We start from the raw sequence: 24344 nt of genomic DNA, 5'->3' as shown, positions 1-24344 counted from the left end.
TATGTGATTTTAAAGTGTCTACCATGAAATGGCCATTAGAGGCCTGGGATATATATGAAGCTAGTGTAAAAAATTATGAAGTTTACTTGGAAATTTGCCGAAAAATCTAAATCTATTTCAACTCCATTTTTTTATATATAGAATGCTTTTATATATAGGTATTTTTCTTAACACCAAAAGATAATCTATATAAATTATGAACTAATACAGCATTTGTTGAGTCAAATTCAATTTCGTCTGATTTTTAATATTTTTGGTCTGCATTGTAATTCATCATAAAGTAATTTTTATGTATTTTATTTCATCATTATCTCTACACTTGAATGTTATCCAAGTTATGAAGTTCATTGTTAAGTTTTATCTCTGTGAAGAAGAAAAAATCAATTCATCATGCATCTTTTTTAAGAAAAAAGGCAGGTATTTTGTTTATAAGTAAAAAAAAAATAAAAAAGCAGAACAATTTCTTTTAACAAAAAATTTACACTTTCTAAAAGCATGTTCATTCTAGAAATGTATGCATACTTAAAAAAAAAAAAGAAATAAAAGGCCCAATTGGTGAAAACAATGTACAAAATTAAAGTTGTGTGGTAATTTTTGAAGTTCTACAAATACACTAGAAATTATGCATTTTGTTATGTGGAGAAGTTAGGAAAAACGCTATATTGACCACAATTTGTATACGTTTATATGTTTTAATGGACTCTGTTTTAACCAAATAATTTATACAATGCAGTCAGATCACAGAATTAAAAAAATGGGATTAGTTGTAAAAACTTTTATGAAAAATAATTAAAATTTATCTTATGCAGGTCAGTTCTAGTCCAGTAGCTTTAAATGGCTATTTTAAACAGTCGCTAACGCTAAAATTGATGGATAATTCTTACACTAAAGGAAATTCATATCATAAATATTCCTTCCTTGAAAATGCTTCTTTTCAGTTTTTATTTTTTCTTACTTTTAAAGGCAATTTTTTGTAATATCAATCCTATTAAAATATCATTTTATAAATGTAAAAGAATGATACTTGAATTGATTGTGATTGCAGGATGATTGATAAAAAATGTCTTTTCTACAAATATAATTTCTAAAACATGCCTGCCTTAAAAAAATCTTACAAAGAAACAAAAATATTTAAAAAAAAAAAACAGAACAAAAAAAAATCAATAATTAAGAAATTTATTGCTTATTGTTTTTTTTTACAATGTTTAACTTAAATGTAAGTTTTGTTTTCATTTGCAACAAGACTTTATTTATCTGTTCTTCTTCAGTTTATATTTTGGTAATATTGAGTGACATATTTAAAGTATGTTAAATGTTTAATAGTCATAATGTACATCATTAAAAATCATTTCTATCAATCTGTTATTTTTCTCTCATTATGAATCATATAAAAATGAAAAAATGAATAAATATGTTTAAAAAATGTCTGTGGTTTTTATGGTCATTTCAATGTTATTTAAAATATTTCTGCAGACTCACAAATGAAACTTTGTGTCATTACCAATCATATCACATATTCTTATTTCTTTATATTACAAGTTAAATGGAGAACTATATATAGAAATAAGTAACTGTGGTATGAGTGCCAAAGAAACTAATCTCCAGCGAACTCACAATGTATAGAAAGTAAACAATTATCAGCCTAAAACAGAGAGCATTGGCTCACACTGAACATCAAGCTATAAAGGACCCCAAATGACTAGTGTGGAACAATTTGAACAGGAAAAACAACTGTCTAATCTATATAAAAAACGAGAAACAGAAATACTTATGAACCACATTAACAATAACCACTAAACAACAGGTTCTTGACATATGCAGCGGGTTTAATTAAGCTTCAATAAATCTGACTTTTTTTCTAAATTTTGAAGCACGCATGAAGAATGAGAGAACCTTGAATTTTACCAAACTTGTAAATTGAAAATATTTAGGATCAGCATAATCATCTGTATTTGGGAGAGGAGGCTTGCTGATCTGATTGCCTTATACCCTCTATACACTTTTATTCATATGCACTCTTTTAACAGCATTTGTAGATATAAATTTCCTTAGCATAGTTCTGACATATAAAAATGCCTTCTACATGTTCTATATCATAATGCACATCTACCACATTATCAAGTTTTGTAAATGATAAAAAAGAATTAGAAATTATTTTTATTTAACATCATGACTTCTTTGACATTTTCCTCATCTGCCAATTGTCAAATTTACTGAATGCCGCACTCAACAATTCCTCCATATGACCAGTGAGCTGAAAGATAAAAACAAGTATTAAAAATAAAAATAGGATTTCTCTAATTCTTACCAAATCTGTACTTTTAAAAAACATTGATTATTATTCTTTGAATCAATGGGATTTTTGTTAGAATCAGTTCTTTATTGGTCAAAATTCAACATTCCTGATGGTGTCACATATTTTGCTGATCATTAAAGAAGATAGATAAGATTTGTCTACATGAAGTCTTAACTCATTAAAAAAAAGTAAATTGACACTTTTTACAGAAAACTTAACACAAAAACTGAATTCAATAAACAATAGAGCTATCAGTCACTTATGAAACCTCGATTAATGTTTTTGGTAATCAGGAAGTTAAATAGAGAAGCATCAGAAATGCATAACACCATCAAGCATAATCACATGAAGCTCTTATTAAACAGTCCGAAGAAAATGCGAAAAAGTTTTTTGTAGTAAACATATGGATGGATTCCTTAAATGACTTACATTCAATGCATAATGGTACTGTTGTATACTTTCTTTCAAAGGTTGCAATTTTGCCATCTGAAATTTCTCAAGTGTACTTTTCATTCGAACAACCTGAAATTATGAGGATCAGTATGATTACCTGTATAAATTGTAAGAAAATTCAAACACTATCCAGCTGTCACCTCTGTATAATTAGAAGAACAATTGAAGCTCATTGTGTAGAACATGGATAATTCAAAAGGAGTCTGTACATCATACTTTATTTTAGTTTTAAACTTTATAAATGTATTCATTATGAAGCAACTTATTGTCAATCAGTTCTGGTTATTATTACATCAGCAAATGTAGGACTTACCTTCAGATTGTGAAGGTGTGTTTCATAACAATAAAAACCAAGGCTCCCCAAATGTCTTTCAAAATGAGTTTATTCATTCATAAATTACAATGACTTCTATAAAAATGTTTTTCATGGTTTTTAGAATTAGTCAGGCCCGTGGTATTCTCTTTTGAATTGTTTTATATTTTTTCAAGACTGATCCCTTCCATGCTGACTTTAAGGTATGATTTTTGCTCATTGTTGTAGTCTGTACAGTGCTCTATAGCTTTTAACATTTTTGTCCTCTGATATCTGGTAAATTATTATCTCGTGGGAATTATACTACATCTCCTTACTTCTATATCTATGCTTTACGACACAACAGTTTTTAGGGTCTTGCATGTTTATATTTCATTTTGGTTTCATTTATATGTTTTGGAGATTAGTGTGATGTCTATTTTCGATGAACTAGTATACATTTTTGTTAAGAGACGAGCTGAAGCCAGCCTCTGGGTGGGAGATTTTTTCACTCTCTTGAAGACCCCTTGGTGGCATTTGCCTCTTTTCTGCTGATTAGTTGGGTTGCTGTCTCTTTGTCAACCAGCACAAAAATTGAATCATCAAGAGTTGAAATAGACACAATTTTTCATTGCTTTAAGATTTTTCTCCACATTATGACAACAAATTTCACAGTTTTCTTTAATTAGACTCTTTAACTAAAACTTAAACATTAAGTTTGTAATGTCTGAAGTAACATTTTATTATATTAAGCCAAAAGAGTGCAAACAAATACATGAAATGAAGTGTATAAACATGTGAAGCATGCATTGAAATTGTCAGACACATACGACAGATTTATTTTTTACGTGGTACCAATTTTCATGGATTTAGATAAAAATGATATTTTTGTAGATACTTGATTTCTTGTTTCTTTTTTCAAGTAAAGTAAGTCTTTATAAACCCCTCTAGACAGTAAAGTAAGTCCTTATACACCCCTCTAGACAGTAAAGTAAGTCCTTATCGTCCCTCTAGACAGTAAAGTAAGTCCTTATACACCCCTCTAGACAGTAAAATAAGTCCTTATACACCCCTCTAGACAAGTAAAGTAAGTCCTTATACACCCCTCTAGACAGTAAAGTAAGTCCTTATACACCCCTCTAGACAAGTAAAGTAAGTCCTTATACACCCCTCTAGACAGTAAAGTAAGTCCTTATACACCCCTCTAGACAGTAAAGTAAGTCCTTATACACCCCTCTAGACAGTAAAGTAAGTCCTTATACACCCCTCTAGACAGTAAAATAAGTCCTTATACACCCCTCTAGACAGTAAAGTAAGTCCTCATACACCCCTCTAGACAGTAAAGTAAGTCCTTATAAACCCCTCTAGACAAGTAAAGTAAGTCCTTATACACATGTTATACACCCCTCTAGACCGTAAAGTAAGTCCTTATACACCCCTCTAGACAGTAAAGTTAGTCATTATACACCCCTCTAGACAAGTAAAGTAAGTCCTTATACACCCCTCTAGACAGTAAAGTTAGTCATTATACACCCCTCTAGACAAGTAAAGTAAGTCCTTATACACCCTTCTAGACAAGTAAAGTAAGTCCTTATACCTGCAGGTTTATGTGTATTCATGGTATTCATGAAAATTGGTATCCAAAAATTAATAATGAAGCAACAGTATATTGTTACTGAACTGATTCCCACAACTACCTTTTCTTCTAATGATTTACTCTGTACAGGGAAACAGGCCCAGAAATGCCGTAATAATTCAAGTAATGCATTATACTGTGTTTTTAATTCTTCTTGCATTTCTTCTGGCACCATATCTGTAAAAACAATATGAAAAGAGTTTCTTGTAAAAACCAATTTTCTTGTAGTCATGGTAATTATAATTATAATGTTAAATGCATAAAACATACGTTATAGTATATTTGTCAGCCTATTTTCAAGGGATAACTTTCTCCATAGCTAAGAACTATATAATTCCACGAAAACTGTTTATTTAAAATTCTAATTCATGGATTAAAAAAGAGGAAGGATAGAATATTAGCTTGATGGAAGAATAGGGTATGTTGGAGAAAGACAGATCCTAACCATTGTTATAGATCATCTAAAGAGTTAAAGGAGAGAGAAATATATAAAGGGACATAAATTATAAAATTCATCAGTGAGTTTATGACATCCCTTTTTCATAATATATTTTAAGCTTCTTAATGACATAGATTATTCTAATATAAAAATCAGAGGATGTGGTATAATTGCCTGTTTTTTTCAGAATTGATTGAATTTTGTGTTTTAAACCATTATCAGCACTATTGACTATATCATGTCAGCCAGATTTTAATGATGGAGGCTGGAATGCCTGGAGAGAATCCAAACTTTTGGCAAGAAAACTGGCAATTCCCACTTCCCTCCCCCTCAATTCCCAGTCCCCCCCCTGAACTCACATTTCTCTCCCCCTCATTCCCAGGTTCCCTTAACCCTGTCCACCCCCTCTTAAATGTCAAGCAACTATAATGTTTAAATATCAATTCCTATTGGTTGTGGTAAATTAGAATAAAATAAGTTAGATATATTCCAGTTGGTTCTTGTATTATATGAAACGACTTCCTGTTGGTTGGTGTTGAGATACATGGTACATTCCTCTTGGTCATGGGGGTACTTAAAAAATGCCTTCCAACTCTAGTACCTCCTTTTTAATGGAATAGCCTTAATCTATTAAGATTAGAGTCAAATGCTCTTGCCACATGAAGGGGTTTGAACTCACAAGTTCAGCTTTTCAATTGACAGGCTAGACTACTAAGTTCAATCAGCCACTAAAGCCCTGAAACTGCTTTATGAACAAAGACCAAACTGACTTATTCATGTTATTTAACACATTACTTATTTACAAGCTATGGTTATCTTCCTTAGTCTATAGATGTCTAACCCCATATGCCGATATGGTTCTGACAGTATGATACTTACTGAACACAGTGCATCAGATATAATTCCTCATTATGACCAGACAATATGACTAAAAAATATGCAGGGTATATGTCAATGGAGACAGCAACTGGTAATATAAATAATCAAAGAACATCTAAAAGTCAGCCTCTAAAAGTCATCTTCTAAAAGCCTGCATGTTTGTTCATAAAGCACAGAAAAAAATAAACCTGCTTAGACTGGATTTTACTGCTAAACAGAAGTTCAGGTATCAGTTTTCTATAGTTTTTATGGTTTTCTATCAGTAATATTTAAGGTCAATGTACAATTTTTTTATTCTTTTTAAAAAACACAAATATACTGTTATCCTTTACTACAACATGTACAAAGCCTCTAGTCCAATATATATGATAATGCAGTATGATGTAGATTATTTAACCTTTGATAAAAACTAATTAGTATCAATGTAATATAAGCGTTTAGTTTGTCATAGAACATGTAGAATGAATTTTCTAAAATCCAAAAGACATACTTTTGAGACATTCATTCTTTAATGAATTTATCTAACTTTCCCATAGCAAAATCAATTTAAGTTATACTCACGTTGCAATTGTTGTTGACTAGTTCCATGCATTAGACTGCCCCCTGGTGACAATTCTCCCAGTACGCTCACAGCCGTTCCACTAGAGACAACCTTAAATTATGTACAAATAAAGTAAATATTTATATCAGCACATTTTGATTTTAATAGATATTCTAAACCCCAATAAAGTCGTCATTTCACTTGATATCTTAATCTATCTGCATGAATATGCATATAATTTTTTTTTCTCTCCAAGCTTTAGGAAATGAGCATTCATATAGAAATGTCTTAACACTACAGAACTGACAATTGATTTGATTTTGAATGAAAAACAAAATTTTGCTCTAACATTGAATACAATAACCAGATTGCAGGTGTACTTTCTTTTATTTGTGCAATATGAAATGTATGAAGAGCATTAATTATAAGCAGTTCTTCAAAAAAGAGATGAATTATTTGTCATAAAATTCTCAGATATGAATAACCAGTTGGTTTACATTACTGACTGCAATTTCAAGCATGTCTATCATGTCTATCAAACAGTTCACATTCTTTCTTTTTAACTTTAATTATAAAATACAAGATGAATAATTAAAATTCAAATTACTAACTCCAATCATGAATCTTTTTCAGGAATAGCTTACATTTTTTTCTTTTTAACTTTTTAATACAGATTTAAAAGATGTAAAATGTTGACTAAAATTACAAGCTTTTCTTTCAAATAGAGTGGGCATTTTTTCTTCTAAACTTATCACTATAAAACTTCAAGATGACTGATTCCATTTTCAACTTCTTTGTAAAACAGAGCTTATGTTTTTCTACTGGAATTTTTTATAAATACAATGGGATTTAAATTACTGACTCCAATTGCACAGATTTCCATCAACCAATCAACATTTGATAATTACCTGACATGCCTGAAATAGGGTCATTCTATCAACCAATCAGCATTGATAATTACCTGAGATAGGGTTAGAACCCAATTATGCATTTCCTGCGTAACATTTTGTGTCGCTGCTATCACATCTTCACTTGTTGTATATTTAGTTGTCATGACAGGAGTAGGTCCATGTAAATATCCCTCCATTTTATGTAATCTCAAATTTACACTAGAAGTTTCACTGGTGTCTTTAAGGTCAGAATAATTTATTTTCTCCTGCATTTTGGCTTTTTTAGTCACAGGTTCACTAGAATCTTTTGAAGAATGAGCACCGTTTGAATTATTTGAGTTTCCGTTAGTCAATGTTGGGTTACTTGTTCCTGAGCTTTCAAGAGTTTTAGTTGATTCACTATTTATATCACAAGCTTTTAAAACCATGGTTGAATGGTGGTTAAATCTTCGAATCATTGTTAAATTTGCGTGATTTGTACTAAAGGACTTTTGATCACTTGATGAACCACCATATCCCTACAATATAAAATACGTTAGCAGGTGCATTTACATGGTACAATTTGCCATCTTTCTTTAAATATATAATGTTGTTTTTAATATAAATTGCACCGTGTGAATACTGATATCTTTTAGTTAATCCAAATGAAAAGAGTATCTTTTGAACAAATTTTGTACAATTTATCTGCATATTCCTGTGAAAATGCAATTGCACTGTGTGAATACTTAAATCAGATGTCTTTTGATTAATTGAAATGCAAATCATATCTTTTGAACAAATTCTGTACGATTTATCTGTATATTCCTGTGAAAATGTTTACAAACATAAGCTAAAATCAAAATCATGATTGATAAATATTACACATTTATACTTCTTGTTTTTAATGATTGTTAAATTGTATCTATTTTTATGGAACTTTAATTAACGCAATACAAACATATTTAAGGTGGTACCTAACACTACAGGGAGATAACTCTGTTAAACGTTTTGTAAAAGGAATATTAAGCTTCTCAATGATCAAAATTGGTGTTTGTCAAATTGCTATATAACCAGTGTAATTTTTCTGACAAAATGGTTGGTTCAAAAATTTTTAAATTTTTATATTTTTTATTTAAGGCTAAAAGTAAATACTTTGACAAAATTTTATGAAAATTAAACGAGCCAAATTAATTTTAGTGAAAGTGTTGAGTACCACCTTAAATATAAAAATGTCAATAAGACAGCAATTAAATGGTATAAAATTACTGTAGATTCAATTTTTTTCGTTTGATACCAATTTTCGTTGATTTAGTGGTTACCAAGGAGACACGAATTCTAATGTACAACAAATTATAAATATCATTTAAGAAGGTATGAATACTTTGGCAAAACAGCGAAATCAAATATCTACGAAAATTCAAGTTTTTCTCAATCCAAGAACATTGGTACCCACAAAAATAAATGAATCGACAGTACTAAAAATAGATTTTTTAAATGTTGAAATATTTTGAGCGTTTTGTAAATTTCGTCAGCTTCTTGATATCTTTTCTTTGATGGGTTGGCTTCTAGTGTTGTTGAAAATATCATGTACCCAATGGAAAATCGACTTTTGCTAGTGAACTCAAAATATCTTTGATTGTGTCACATAAATGGAAACTGTGTTCCATAAGGGTCAATTCAACAAATCATGTCTCTTTTAGAAAAGCATTTACAAAAGTCAAACCATGACAGTCTCTCTCATCTACTGCATATATCTAAAATACCATCAATTCCTTGATTCAAAAGTTAAGGCATCATGCCAAAATTTGATTCTGTGAAAAAGAAGTGACCCAGTCTTTTTTCATTTGGACGACCAGAGCCAAATAATGAGATTTGAGCACCTCTGAGCATTAGGTATCACTATTTTCAAACTTGTAATAAAAAATCCTTCTGTGACCGATAAACTACTGTGGATTCCTTATTATTTGTTGGATACCAATTGTCAGGGATTTCTTGTTTATCTGGGAACCATAATAAATGAAATTTTGCTCAATCCAGGAAAATATAAGTGAATCCACAGTACTCTCCAAAAAAAAATATCTATCTAATGTTGTAAAGTTACTTATAACTGATAAAATCAATCAATCTAGATGTCCCTATCCAATGTTGGATAAATTGCAAAACTATCAAGAGACTTAACCGTGAAAAAATTTCCAACTTTACCATGTTAAGGATGTTCGCTAATCTTGTTATTGGAAATTTGTCAGATGTTCCAAACTCTGTTGTTTTATCTATGTATTGCCAAATTTTAACCCCTAAACCCAACTTTTGTTTTCAATTTTTCTTTATATAGTTTTAAAAAATCCATATTTAAAAGTCTTATAAAATCCTTGTTACTTTCTGCTAGTTCCATTAATCATATACTATCAAATTATGAGTCTTTTCAAAAAGCTAGTCATTTTGAAACAGATTACGAACATCCTCCACAGAAAATGTTTTTTTCTTTTGACAAAATACATACTTCCCCTTGAGACACATCAGCCCCTGCCACAAGATCTATCAATGGATCACTCACGTTCTTCTCAATTTCATCAGAGATTTCTGTAAAAAAAAAATAATACATGCAATTTCAAAATACTTCATTTTCGTCATTTATCATCAAAACATTGGTCAATATAACATGATTAACAAAAGGGTGGGATGTTTTTGAGCTAGTGTGACGTCTATTTTTTTTATAGAACTAGTACAGTTTTGTTTAGGTAACAGCTGTACCCTGACTCTGGGTACAAGATTTTCTCGCTGTGTTGAAGACCCATTGGTGGCCTTCTGCTGTTTTCTGCTTTTTGGTCAGGTTGTCATCTCTTTGACAAATTCACCCCTATATGTAACATTTTTACCTATTATGTCCTATTGTTTTGTTTACACATCATTGTCAATATAATGGAATTTGATGTGTCTTGTCATACAAAAGACAGGTTTTGCTATCTTTAAAACCAGCAAACCAGATTTAATCCATCATTTTCTGCATAAGAAAATGCCGTTACCAAGTCAGGAATATGACAGCTTTTTTTATAAATTTTCCTCAAAGTTCAGTATTTTTTTTTATTTTACTCTTTTTCATTCTCAGTTGTATGATATTAAACAACAAACAATTATCAAACTGGACTGCACTTCTATTAACAACTTACCTTTTTCATCATTTTTCGCACAATCTGAGAACATTTCAGCTTTGCTTATATTTGTTCTATCTCTGTGAAAATAATGTGATTGGAAGAACCGTGTCCAGAATTCACTTTCTGACAACTGATGTGGAACATATTCTAGATGTTTCTTCTTTACTGAAAAATAATCTATATACAACATGTGGATTTATTTTTTTCGTGGTTATCAATTTTCGTGGTTTAAGGAAAACTTGCAAGTTCGTGGATATTAATTTCGTTGTTTACCTGTACCCACGAAATCAACGAAAATTGTTATCCAACAAAAGAAAATTAATCCACAGTATATTTGACATACAAATAAAATGCCTTCCTGATTAATTTATATATATAAAAGAATCATAAAATTTTGCAATATATATGAGGTGAAATTAATTTAACCTGGGAATAAGACAACAATTCATTACAGAGTTAATTACACACATCCCGTCCCCTTTCACCAATGTAACCTACTGAATTAGACTTATTACCAGTTTTGTATAAACATGAGCAACATGATGGGTGCCACATATGGAGCAGGATCTGCTTACCCTTCCATAGCACCTGAGATCACCCCTACTTTTTGGTGGGGTTCGTGTTGCCTAGTCTAGTTTTCAATGTTGTGTTTTGTGTACTATTGTTTTATTTGTGGGTCTTTTTCTCCTTTTTAGCCATGGCTTTGTCAATCTATTTTTGACTTATGACTTATGTCCCTCTGGTATATCCCCCCCTTTTTAAAATGAGAACTTTATCAAAGCTTGTATTCATCAGGTCAGTCTTCTTATCTACTGTTCAATGATTTTTTCATTACTCTTATAGTTCAAATGCTTTTTTTTGTAAGGGCTATTCAATTAAAATGTATTTGGGAGGGTATGAAGGGAAATTAAATGATTGAATGTGGGTAATGGGTCTTTTATATGCTTCTATTACCATTTAAAAAAAATTCTAAAAAATGGTTCTTGGTTGTAGGGATATTTTTTGAATCCCTTCCTACCCTCCCACAAACATTTTAATTGAATAGCCCTAAAGTAAAAGACTTATTGATTTCTGTTTCCTTTAACTTGTACCTATACATCTTTCCTCTTCTGAACCATTCACTATATTTTCCAGATATAAGGCCATATGTAAATTGAAGGGAAATTTATAAGTTATAAAAGTTTTGGTCTAAAACTTGCGTCTTTAGTTTTTCTCTCATGCTTACCCATTGGATATGTTCTAAAAATAGATTCTATTATATCTGTGGTCAGGTTGTATTTCAGACCATTGCAGCCATCTGTCTCTGGTTTAATGTCTGCCTGTAGGAAAATTAAAAAAAAATATCATATTACAACAAAACTCATAAAAATGTTCAAAGATTTTTAAATTGTTTAAATCAGGATTACAAATTTCAGCATCATGGTAGTACCCTGATGGTTAACCCTTTCCCTTTCATGCATTTTAGACCTTTGCTTATCGAAAATACATTATCGAAGTTTAAATGAATACAGAATTCGCATCAATGGTCATACACATGCCATGTTGGGCTCAAATGAACGATAATTGGTAAAATATTTCAAAAAATTATGTTTGAAGATAATTCGTCATTTTTTGGTCACGTGGTATATTTCCAAAAGTCACGTGACTGTTGGAGAAAAAGTGAAAAAATACAAAATCCTTGGGCAAAAAGTCGTGCAGAGACATATTGGTGGGCTAATAGGGTCAGGTTTTGATGGAAACACAATGCCTCGAGTCTGTTGAAGCCATATAAGTTATCATAGTGGTATAAATAGACGCATAACGTGCTATAGGCCTTGAAATATCGATGTCCATAACATTCAAAATAATTGATTTTAGACGCTCTTTTTGTCCGATTTCAAACTTGGACCCTAGTTATTTGTCTAATTCGTTTTCAATCAATCAGCAACCTAAACTTTGTTTTTACAAGGGAAAATTCATTGAATTACCAATGCTAGCTCGATCTGGGACACCCTTGACTGAGCCCGATGGAGCAAAAGGGGTAACCAGGTGCTCCGCAGGGCGCAGCTTTATACGACCGCAGAGGTCGAACCCTGAACAGTTGGGGCAAGTATGGACAAAACATTCAAGCGTGATACAGCTCTGAATTTGGATTGTGATCAAATTTTTGACATTACATGGTTTTTTTTTACACAAAACAAATCAATTAAAAATTTCTTCTTCAAATTTTTTAAATCTAAAATTAAATAGTTGACACAGCATAGGTTTCTGACACAGAATGAATGTGGTCTAATGAACTTAAAAGTTTTTTTTTGCCTTTGAGCAATTCACTATGCTGTTGAATATTAATCCTCTCAAAAAAATGTTTGAAGAAATTTTCTTTTTATTTATGAAATCTGAAATGAGAAAAATTTAAACCCCCCCCCCCTTTTTTTTTCACATCCCCGTTTCCCTTTTTCCAAAACTGATATCGATTCAAATTTCTAATGGAGTTTGCAACAATAACTACTCTTTTAAATACATCATAAAATATTAAAATGTAAAATAAAGTGCTTGTTATCTCTGAATGGTAAAGATTGGTTGGTAGTAAAAGTGAATATACATCATTTACATTGTTTATTGTATAAAACAATAAAAAAAACTTCATCAGGAACATTTTATATTGGCAAATTTCCAATGAAGTTATTTACATGAAGTTATTGGCAAATAAAAATAGAAAATGACATCATAGTCATGTCTGGCAAATGTCCAACATACATTATCTAAAAACATTTTAGATAAGATAAGGAAAAAAAGCTTCATCAGCAACATTTTATATTGGCAAATTTCCAATGAAGTTATTTACATAAAGTTATTGGCAAATAAAAATAGAAAATGACATCATAGTCATGTCTGGCAAAATTCCAACATATATTATCAACTACTATTCTATACAAAGAAAGATAACTCCAATTGAAAATTAATTGCTATTGCACAATATTGTGCAATTAGATATTTCTTGCTATTGTGCAATACTGTGCAATTGAAAATTTCTTGCTATTGCACAATACTTGATAGTTAGATTCGGCATATCAAAGAACCCCAATTATTCAATTTTTGATGAAATCACACAAAGTTCAATTTTGGACCCTTTGGGCCCCTTATTCCTAAACTGTTAGGACCAAAACTCCCAAAATCAAACCCAACCTTCCTTTTATGGTCATAAACCTTGTGTTTAAATTTCATAGATTTCTATTAACTTATACTAAAGTTATGGTGCGAAAACCAAAAATAATGCTTATTTGGGCCCTTTTTTGGCCCTTAATTCCTAAACTGTTGGAACCAAAACTCCAAAAATCAATCCCAACCTTCCTTTTGTGGTCATAAACCTTGTGTTTAAATTTCATAGATTTCTATTTACTTATACTAAAGTTATGGTGCGAAAACCAAAAATAATGCTTCTTTGGGCCCTTTTTTGGCCCTTAATTCCTAAACTGTTGGAACCAAAACTCCAAAAATCAATCCCAACCTTCCTTTTGTGGTCATAAACCTTGTGTCAAAATTTCATAGATTTCTATTCACTTAAACTAAAGTTATAGTGCGAAAACCAAGAAAATGCTTATTTGGGCCCTTTTTGGCCCCTAATTCCTAAAATGTTGGGACCAAAACTCCCAAAATCAATCCCAACCTTCCTTTTGTGGTCATAAACCTTGTGTTAAAATTTCATTGATTTCTATTCACTTTTACTAAAGTTAGAGTGGGAAAACTAAAAGTATTCGGACGACGACGACGACGACGACGACGCAGACGACGACGCCAACGTGATAGCAATATACGACCAAAAAATTAAAATTTTTGCGGTCGTATAAAAAAGGGGGGGGGGCAATTTTGCACACACATTCTTTTAAAAAAAAAATTGTAGGTTTCCTTTTTGAAATTGAAAGTAAAGTGAAGTTAAGTTACATTTAATATAGGAAATTATTTTTCCAACTCCGGCAGTGAGATTCGAACTCTCAATCTTAGCGCCTTGGGATAGATCAGCGTACCCCTGCGCCACTGGCATTGTAGTGAATTTATCGAAATTTAAGTACTTAAGTCTACTACTACGAAAGAAATGGAAAAAAAAAAAGTAATATAAAGATTCTCACCCAGTTTGTTTTCTTTTTGGAATTATGTTTTCAGATGATAATTTTTTTGTTGCCAAATGCATGATTTTTATGCAAATCTAGGAGGAATCCACTCTTTAAACTGTCATTTTTTCATTGAAATATACATGTTTCTTCATTCAAACAAAAGTGTTTTCAACTTTAGTATACCGCAACACTTACGAAACCATGTTTTGTTACACCTATTTCAATTTTGCCAAAAAAATTCAGAATATTTTAGCGGTTTTTGTCTCTTTTCTCATAATATCTTTAAGAAATGACTTCAGATTTTTAACGTAATTCAAGTTTGTGATTGCGCTGCTACACTAAAAATTACATTTGCAACTAGTGTACAAGTTAGAACTATTAGTTTAATACTATTCTTCAACAAGAATGTGTCCTCAGTACACGAATGCCCCACTCGCACTATCATTTTCTATGTTCAGTGGACCGTGAAATTGGGTTAAAATCTCTAATTCGGTATTAAAATTAGAAAGATTATATCATAGGAAACATGTGTACCAAGTTTGAAGTCGATTGGACTTCAACTTCATCAAAAACTACCTCGACCAAAAACTTTAATCTGAAGCGGGACAGACGGACGAACGAACGAACGGACGGACGAACGAACAAACGGACGAAAGAACGGACGCACACACCAGAAAACTTAATGCCCCTCTACTATCGTAGGTGGGGCATAAAAACTCACTGCACAGTTATTGAAAAAAGACATAAATCCTCTTAAAAGAGCAGTTTTCTTTGCACTTCTTTTTGAGAATTTCCCTCAAAATTCCAAGAAAAATAAATGGTTTTTACAGAAAAATTACACATCAGTAAGGGGCGACTTGTTTATTAACTGATATTGATAGAGGTTTGATGCACATTAAATCGCATTGCTGGTTATCTGAGGATTAATTTGAGCCCTTAACCACATCTGTACGTCAGCAAATGGCGATTAAACATGTCTAAATGTCCCAAAAAAATCTTGAAATTGGTTTCACCGGTAAGCTGTACCGGTGTGAAAGGGAGAGGGTTAAATATCCTAAGCAGAAAACTGATTCCTTTTTTTTCAAAATCAACCAATCAGGACAAAGTAGAAGGTATGATAAGGGCAATTACTTTGATTGTGTTTAATATTGTAGCAGCTAGTTTAGCCGCTATATCTTAGATATCTATCTTTGTTGTACAATATGCTATGTAGCTAGCTTGTCAAAATGATGTCATTAGTAATAAAATTTTTAACACCATTTTGGGTTCTCTAATTAGCATGAATTTCTCCAGGCTATCTAGATCTACTTAGCGTCTAGGCTAGCTCAACAATCAATATCCAAAATCTATGTAGTACTACATAGCAGAGTCTCTACAATATTGAATGCAACCCTGATCAATGAAATTCAAAATTTTATTAAATTCTCAAATAATTTTAATTCTAATGGTTTAATTAAAACAACAATTAAGTTGATACATGTACATATGGTTTCATTTTTAGACATTTTAGCAAACAATATTAAATATCATTAAATACAGATATTTCACCTGTTTGAAGAGTGAAAGAGTTGACAGCTAAGTTTTGTACAATTGACATAAAAATTACCAATAAAAACCTGCATGAAAAGTTGACTATTAAAATACTTACTAGAAAAGCAGCCGACACTCCTACCACCTGCTTTCCTTCTGATTTTGTAGAAGTTGACTTTGACTGCATCTATAAATAGAGGTAATCTTAAAAATTATTTACTGCTGACCATACATGCCATAATAGCTCTCAATCGAAATACAAAGCCTTTACTTACAATAATCTGACAAAACTGGTCTTCTTTCCATACTTTCTGTTCATATAATTATTACATCAGCCAATGAAATGTAAGCCTTTAAATTTTTGAATGTACCAGCAAGTACATGTATCATGTGTACCATTACAACAAAACAAGAGGGTAACAAAGGTCTTTAAAACAGAAAGAAGAATAGAGCATTGTTATATTACTGTGGATTCATAATAATTCATATGATACCAATGTTCAAGGGTTCTTAAGGGTTTTGTGGGTACATGTGAACCATGAATACAAAAGTTCAACGAATGAAATTTTTTTATAGGTTTTGTGTGCACAGATTGGCCAAACCACAAAACCAAAGACCCATGAAAATGCAAGTTTCCTTCAATCCACGAAAAATTGATACCCACGAAAGTAAATGAATCCACAGTATTGCCAGGGAAGGGTAGACACAGTATCTAATTAATTGAATAAAAGAATAGTGTGACCATGTGTCCACTTTTAAATATGGAAGAGTCAATGTACTAATTGAAACTTAAGGTATCCGACCCATAATAAAGATTTACGGAAAATTTTCCGGAGTTCACCAAGGTGTCAATTTTTTCATAAAAAAGGGGCATAACACAAGAATGGTAAATCTGATGCAAACCGAATTCAAACTCAATCTTTTTTGGTGGTGAAAAGAATTTTGTATAAGTTTCATAACATTTGGTTGTGGCACACTAAAGTATGAGTGGGGAAACGGATTTTTATTTTTAAATTTCCATTTATAAAAGGACATAACCTAAGAACAATGAAGAATGATGAAACAACCAAATTTGAATTTGGTCTGTTTGGTGACGATAAGTATTGTGAAAAAGATTCATAATATTTGGTAGAGGCAAACTAAAGTTAGAGAACAGAAACCTATTCATGAACGTACAAATGGACTGGCCAAGGTTAACCTTAATGCCTTCTTACCCAGAGGTGGGGCATAAAACCCTCTTTAGCGCTAGATGTAAACATATTTCCAAACAGCACTATGGTTGGTCTGTAAAAGTGTAAGATGAAAAACACATTTTTTTTTATACATACCTCAGCTCTTTGAGCCCAGAATTCATCAGAACTCATAACTCCACTGACCACTAAATCCTTATATAACTGAAATATTTCTGGGTTATCCTGTAGTAATCTATAAAATAAATTGCAACATCTGTATGAAAAGTAACAATATTTTATGAACAAGAATAGTCTATACTGGCACTGAATAATAGATTGCCAATTCATTCACTGTAAATTCAAAATTATTGCGTGCATTTATTATTGCGATTTTGTCATTTTAGACTTAAATGCGATTTTAATTTTTGCAAGTTTTGAGAAAAATCCTGTTAAATTCATATTAAATATTTCAAAATGCGAGTTTTAATTATTGCGTTTACAACTCTGTCGCATTTTTCGCAATAATAAAAAACTCGCAATAATTTCTGAATTTACAGTATATATTTATATATTTTGATATACCCCGGTACTGTACACTTATCATTAAAAAAAAATTATGTTCAAAGCGCTTTTCTGGATTTACCAATGTTTACATTCATCATGAATGTTCAAAGTGGAATGCTTTAAATCCAAGGATGTAAAAGAACTAACATCTTAGCTAGCCAAGGGTTACGATCCACTCCCGTTCTCTTCACCCTTGGCGGATTGAGATAAAATTTCTGAGACACAAGGTAAGGATTTTTATTGGTTGCAGTCGAAACTCGCTGCATCCAATCAAAAAGCCCCAATAACATGACCACGTGTAAATGTAGAAAGTGTTTGTTAACAATTGCCACGTGTTTATTGTGCAAAAAGTCTTTACATCCCTTAACATACGACCACATTCAGTGACAATTTTAATATTTTTAATCGACTAATAGAAGTTCCTTTGTATATTTCTTACACAAGTGCATGAATGTTGATGTATATTTCGTTTCCGGCTTACCAAGTGTGTAGAATCTAGACGCCACCGTGTTTTTACCTCCAAACTGAAGAGTTCAAGTGCTACCATTGGTCAAGAATAATGTATTTGGAATGGGCGTGACTTTAATTTCCCGATAGATGGCGCAACATTGTTTTCACAAATGATGGCTTAATCTGCCAAGGGTGAAGAGAACGGGAGTGGATCGTAACCCTTGGCTAGCGAAGATGAAGAACTAAATCCGTTAACATGGTTAAAGGGGCAAAAACCCTATATGACCTAACAGAACCTTAAAAAATAAGCCAACTCCATCTGTTATGGTCAACAAATAAAATGATGTAACAGTGTTAAATTGTTGTTTTCATTTGTTATGGTCATTTGACCATTCTAAATTTAAGACATGTAAGAAGCTCCCTCAATTGTAACACTCATTGTCTCTGATAGTGGCATACAAAAATGTCTTTTTCTGTGTACAATAGTTGAACCCTATCACAAGATAATGTGCCAATCCCAATTATTAAACCTTGCCAGTAGTTGCCTTTGTTTGCCTAAAGTAGTTCCTTGTATTTGTTCATTATCTAAGATTACTATGGTGCAAATTGACAAATTTGTTATGTAAACATTGTTTAAATTGTTTTTTTAACAACTGTAACAATGGCACTTTGACTGTATCCAATTTCTTCACTGATGCTTCATGCCTATTCGATTAAATATGGAAGACAAATGTGTAACCAGTTGAATATAGAAGTTCAGGACAAAACCTAGCCATTTCCACATGGAGTTGATTGATTGATTTTTTGTGTTTTAACGCCACTTTTAAGCACTGCATTTAGGCTATTTTGTGGCGGACAGTTTTGATTGGTGAAGGAAGCCAGAGTGCCTGGAGAAAACCACAACCTTCGATAGGATTACTGACAATCTGACAATTCTAGTCAATTAAGATGGGATTCGAGCTCACATGGAGTAGAGGCATTACAACAAGATGAAGATTATCATGATTATATCTACTTTTAAATAAAAAAATAAAAACCTATTTTTCTCTTCCAGTTCACTGTTGAGTTTTCGTTTAAATTTTGGTAACAGTTGTAATAAGAGTTCTTTGACTGTATCCCTGTCCTTTACTGCTGCTTCCCGCCCTTTAGGATTGTTGAAGTGGAATGTGTTAGCACTTCCATCATGCATATTTAACTGTAATTGTACTTTCTCTTTAGTATCTGGTGAAATTTTCTGAGCTGAAAAAATATAATAAAATATTTTTCATGTGTTATTTTTTATTTGATAATAATAAAATATTTCATTTTTTTATTTGATAATAATAAAATATTTGATTTTTTATTTGATAATAATAAAATATTTCATTTTTTATTTGATATCTTATTTGTTCATTCTACAATGTTCTATGAAAATAAGATAATAATGTATGATTGCCAACAAGACTAAAAGACCAAATGATGAAGAAGCAAGTAGTATAGGTAACCATACAGTTTTTAACAATGAAGATCTCATTCTGTTCATTTATTTGAAAATTTACATGCATACATGTATATTATTTATAGAGGACTACTAAAGCCTGCCTTCCTATAGAAAATTAAGTGCCTGGACACAAAATGCTGGATGACAGCTTGAGCTACCTAATCTTTGAGGCTTGATGTCTGAATGCAGGCAGTGGCGGATCCAGAACTTTTCCTAAGGGGGGGCCTGTTGGCTGACCTAAGGGGGGGCCCGCTCCAGTCATGCTTCAATGATTTCCTATATAATCAACCAAATGATTAAGATAACCAGTAATTGGTAAAGTATTCGAATAGTAACTCAAATTTTCTCACCTTTGATATCTGAGTATAAGTAACTGTAGGTGAAGTTACTTTTGCTACCTTGCATCCACCCAACTCGTTCCCCCATCATGTACAAGTTTCCTTCGGTTTTCTTATTTTTGACATGGTTTACAATCAGTAATACTTCTTCTGATGATCTCCCAGACATCTGAAATATAGTTCATTGTCTTGTGACGATTTTAAAGGCATACATGTACATTGTGTACAATACAAAAGCAAGCTAAGGGAAAAAATGAACATAACAAAAAATTTACTTCTATAAGTATATTATTACTTTTAAATTGCTCCTTCAAGAAAAGAATATACAAGTTATATAACTTGTGCAAGAAGTACCCCTGACTGTTAAAAAATTTCATAAATAAATCTTTTTTTATTCTCTATACATGCTATAAAAAATATTATATTGGCAAGGAATCGTTTTAAGTATGGGCCAGATTGGCATGAAAGCGCACCAGCAAACAAGTGTTTTATTTTTTTACTATTTGCAGACCATAGAGCATATGGATTTTTCCTATTTCAAAATGTTACGAATTGCGACCAAGGTTTAGATTGCACTTATTTCCTAAAAATTCATTGTTTATTGTCCATGCATACAAATGTCAATGAATGTAGCTTGTCAATATATATGCCGGTCTGCAAATAGATATACATGATATAGGAAGATGAGGTGTGAGTGCCAATGAGACAACTCTCCATCCAAGGCAAATAACAATTTATAAAAGTAAACCATTATAGGTCAATGTACGGCCTTCAACACAGAGCCTTGGCTCACCCGGAACAATAAGCTACATGTATAAAGGGCCCCAAATTTACTAGTGTAAAACCATTCAAACGTGAAAACCAACGGTCTAATCTATATAAAAAATGAGAAATGAGAAACATGTGCAAATTACATAAACATATAAACAAACTACAACTACTTTACATCAGATTCCTGACTTAGGACAGATAAGATGCAAACATTTGCAGCGGGATTAAATGTTTTAATGGTAGTACCAAACCTCCTCCCTTTTTCTGAAACAATAGTATAACATCACAACATAGAAAAACACACGATAAAATATCAATTGGAAGGCTTAACTCAATCAAAACAGATAAAATTAACACACTATGAACGAATAAATTTGATCTGTGATACCTCAATGCAAAATCCACCCGAGCTATAGTGTACATAGTTTATAAAATATTAGGGACAAAAAATCAAGGCCAAAAAGCAAACAAACAAGTCCAAACAAAGCCATAGCAAGACACCACTGTGAAATACTTAATAACCCTTAGAAAATAATCAATTTTGAAAAAAAAAAAAACGGTTTTCATAATATACACATGATACACAGCTGACAGGTAAATGAAAAATAACTTTGTCGTTTAAAGCCAACCTTAAAAATATGTTTGTTTACTGTTTTTTGATTGTACCTTCAGACTGAAGGGTCGGTAGGTAGGAAAAATATTTTATTTTATCAGCCAAAATACAGTTTAAACAAGCAGTTACACTAAACCAAGTTTCTTGTGAAGAAAAAAAAACCATTTTAAAACAACAAACACTGGACATGCTGAAAACCAACATCAAATGAACAGGCATTTTCAGATAAAAAACTTTTTAACCAAAACTGAAACTTTAACATAGTGTCTTTATCCAGATTTATGACATAAAATATGATATAATTATTAAATACTGGAACACTTATAAACAAGGAATGTCATTATGACTAGAACTGTTTTAAAGAAATATATTCAGACATGTATGCTTCTTGACTAGAATGTTTTCATGAGTAGAGTATTTTCATCAGAAAAATGTATATATTATAGATTTATAATACAATTTAAAGAGTGTATTTTTAATAAAAAAAATAACCATTGAATCTTCCTCAATTGAAAAAAAGGCAACTTGAAAAAAAAGTATTAAGACATCCGACTGTTTTCATATTTCTAACAATATTTAATTATATGTGATAAGGTTATATTTTTGCCAGGCTTTAATGAAAACCAAAGAAATCTAAAGTTTGGGGTGAAATCCATAGCACCCCATTAAACATGTTAAAAGTAAATGGTCTGTACTGAAATGTTTTTAATGCATAAAAAAAATTGGCAGCATAGCTCCTAAGGACATGTTTTAATTGAATTCACACAGGCCACACAGTTTGGGTATATTTAATATTGTAAGAAAGAGAATAATTGCAATGAGTGGGGCAGCCCCCCTTATCCTAAAGGAGCATACTCATTGCAATCGAAGATAGATTTAATATAGAGAGAGTATATTTATTTTTCAAGCTAACCATTCATTTTCTCTACATCTTTGTGTAGTTAGGGTTGCTTCTTATTGATTTGGCATGATCTATATCCATTAACATTTCAAATGAGCCCTTCCTCCGTACAGGTGTGTTTACAGATATCCATGAAGATTTAAGTCACGGAGAAGTGGTTTCATCTTTGTCGTCTTCACAACGATTTGTAGAAAATATGCCATACTTCAAGCTGCTGTCGAATTATTTAACCACTGAAATTGGTTCCATAAAGTCAGGCTCCACAGATTCTGAACCCGATTAGTCCAAATAATTATGACGTCTTGAAAGGCTATTATAATTTTTTTCTTTGACGCCTTACTTCGACGAAGTAAGGCATCAAAGAAAAAGAAAAAAATTATAATAGCCTTTCAAGACTATTATAATTTTTTTCTTTTACGCCTTACTTCGACGAAGTAAGGCATCAAAGAAAAAGAAAAAAATTATAATAGCCTTTCAAGACATCATAATTATTTGGACTAGAACCCGATTTGTTTGAGACAGAATGGTTATCTTGTCAGTTATGAATATCCGCTGCATCATCGTCAATGATATCATCACACATCATTACATGTGCCTAAATCTGTATAAACAGTTTACTAATAAACTTTTTTGTATGTTATTTGTCTTAAAATTGACACGAGACGACAGGGTAAAGTACTCCTCCGTAACTTCATGGATACCTGTAAACAATTTCCATGTGCTTTATCATTAAATGATCACATGAACGCTTGACGGGAAGCTAAGAAAAACCGAACTTGAAATGCGTAATTGACCCAGACTTTAAATCATTTCTGGAAAGGACCCAATGTTCTGGATCGCGTCAATAGAGGTATTAAAAAAAATTTCTTCAAATTTAAAGCAATAAAATTTTCACAGTCGGGAGGATTTTCAAGGGTCGGTGGTAAACTGCAAACAAACAATATTTTAATTTAAGCCTAAGGTATACTCGTCTGAAAATAACAGAAGGACATATGAGCTACAGTTATGCAGCTACCTTTTGTTGTGCCTATGGCGGGGCATAAAAATGTGGAATGGACCAACACAACCAACCCCAAAATTGGTATTTAGCCAAACAAAGATTTGAATAGTGACACTATACAAATCCTTGGCCAAAATGACAAACAGTCAATTTGGTTCATGGACGAATTGTATCGAAAGCCTATTATTGACAGTGTTGTTGTCTACCAATATGTTTTTTTCTTTTACTGTTTAGACTTTTGTGTTTTGACTGTTTAAAGCTTTTGTTCTAAGAACATGTACAATGATGTATATAATTCGGAGTTTAGTATGGCGTCCATTATCACTGTACTAGTAGATATTTGTTAAGGGTCCAGCTGATGGACGCCATAGGATGTGTGAGTTTCTTGTTGCATTGAAGACCTATTGGTGACCTTCTGCAGTTGTCTGTTTTATGTTCGGGTTGTTGTCTCTTGACACATTCCTATTTCCATTGATTCTCAATTTTATCTGATGCTTTAACATTTGTTTATGTGAACTTATGTATGCCAAATTAATTTTTTATTCAGTCTAGCATCCTGCAAATAAAACCAATAATTATGATAGCATATAACATCAGACATAAAAATACAGATACATGCCGGCAACTTTCTTTCAACTTGAGACAAAAATTATCATCTCTATAGAAGATAAACAGATAAAGAGGAGGAGAGGAAACAGAACCTCGATAGACAAGAAATGAAGATTTTGCTAAAAATATGTTGTATATAGGAACTTACTTTTTGCTTTAATCTTTATTCTATTTTAAATGATATTTTTTTTCTTAACTGCAAATAATAATAATCTTGCGACATTTGCCGCACTCCGTCTAATTTACGACAATTAAAAACGGAAGTGAA

At 31.7% G+C, this 24344-nt stretch overlaps 1 protein-coding gene across 1 annotated transcript; it reads right to left on the bottom strand.

Moving 5' to 3' along the window:
- Window positions 1-2144: 2144 nt before the first annotated feature.
- Window positions 2145-24329, bottom strand: LOC143083375 (general transcription factor IIH subunit 1-like). Its single transcript, XM_076259633.1, has 13 exons — window positions 24225-24329; window positions 20195-20351; window positions 19402-19603; window positions 17507-17603; window positions 16297-16365; window positions 11783-11876; window positions 10573-10722; window positions 9906-9985; window positions 7498-7944; window positions 6557-6647; window positions 4739-4854; window positions 2726-2818; window positions 2145-2254 (listed from the first exon to the last, which is right to left on the bottom strand). Exons 2-13 carry the CDS (start codon window positions 20349-20351, stop codon window positions 2168-2170), a joined length of 1683 nt encoding a protein of 560 aa, XP_076115748.1. The 5' UTR covers window positions 24225-24329; the 3' UTR covers window positions 2145-2167.
- Between the last annotated feature and the right edge of the window lie 15 nt (window positions 24330-24344).

The sequence above is a fragment of the Mytilus galloprovincialis genome, chromosome 7 (genome assembly GCF_965363235.1).
Source record: "Mytilus galloprovincialis chromosome 7, xbMytGall1.hap1.1, whole genome shotgun sequence".
In the NCBI taxonomy this organism is placed as follows: domain Eukaryota; kingdom Metazoa; phylum Mollusca; class Bivalvia; order Mytilida; family Mytilidae; genus Mytilus; species Mytilus galloprovincialis.
The sequence above is the reverse complement of the archived record's forward strand: the minus strand, read 5'-3'. Positions and strand labels throughout refer to the sequence as shown.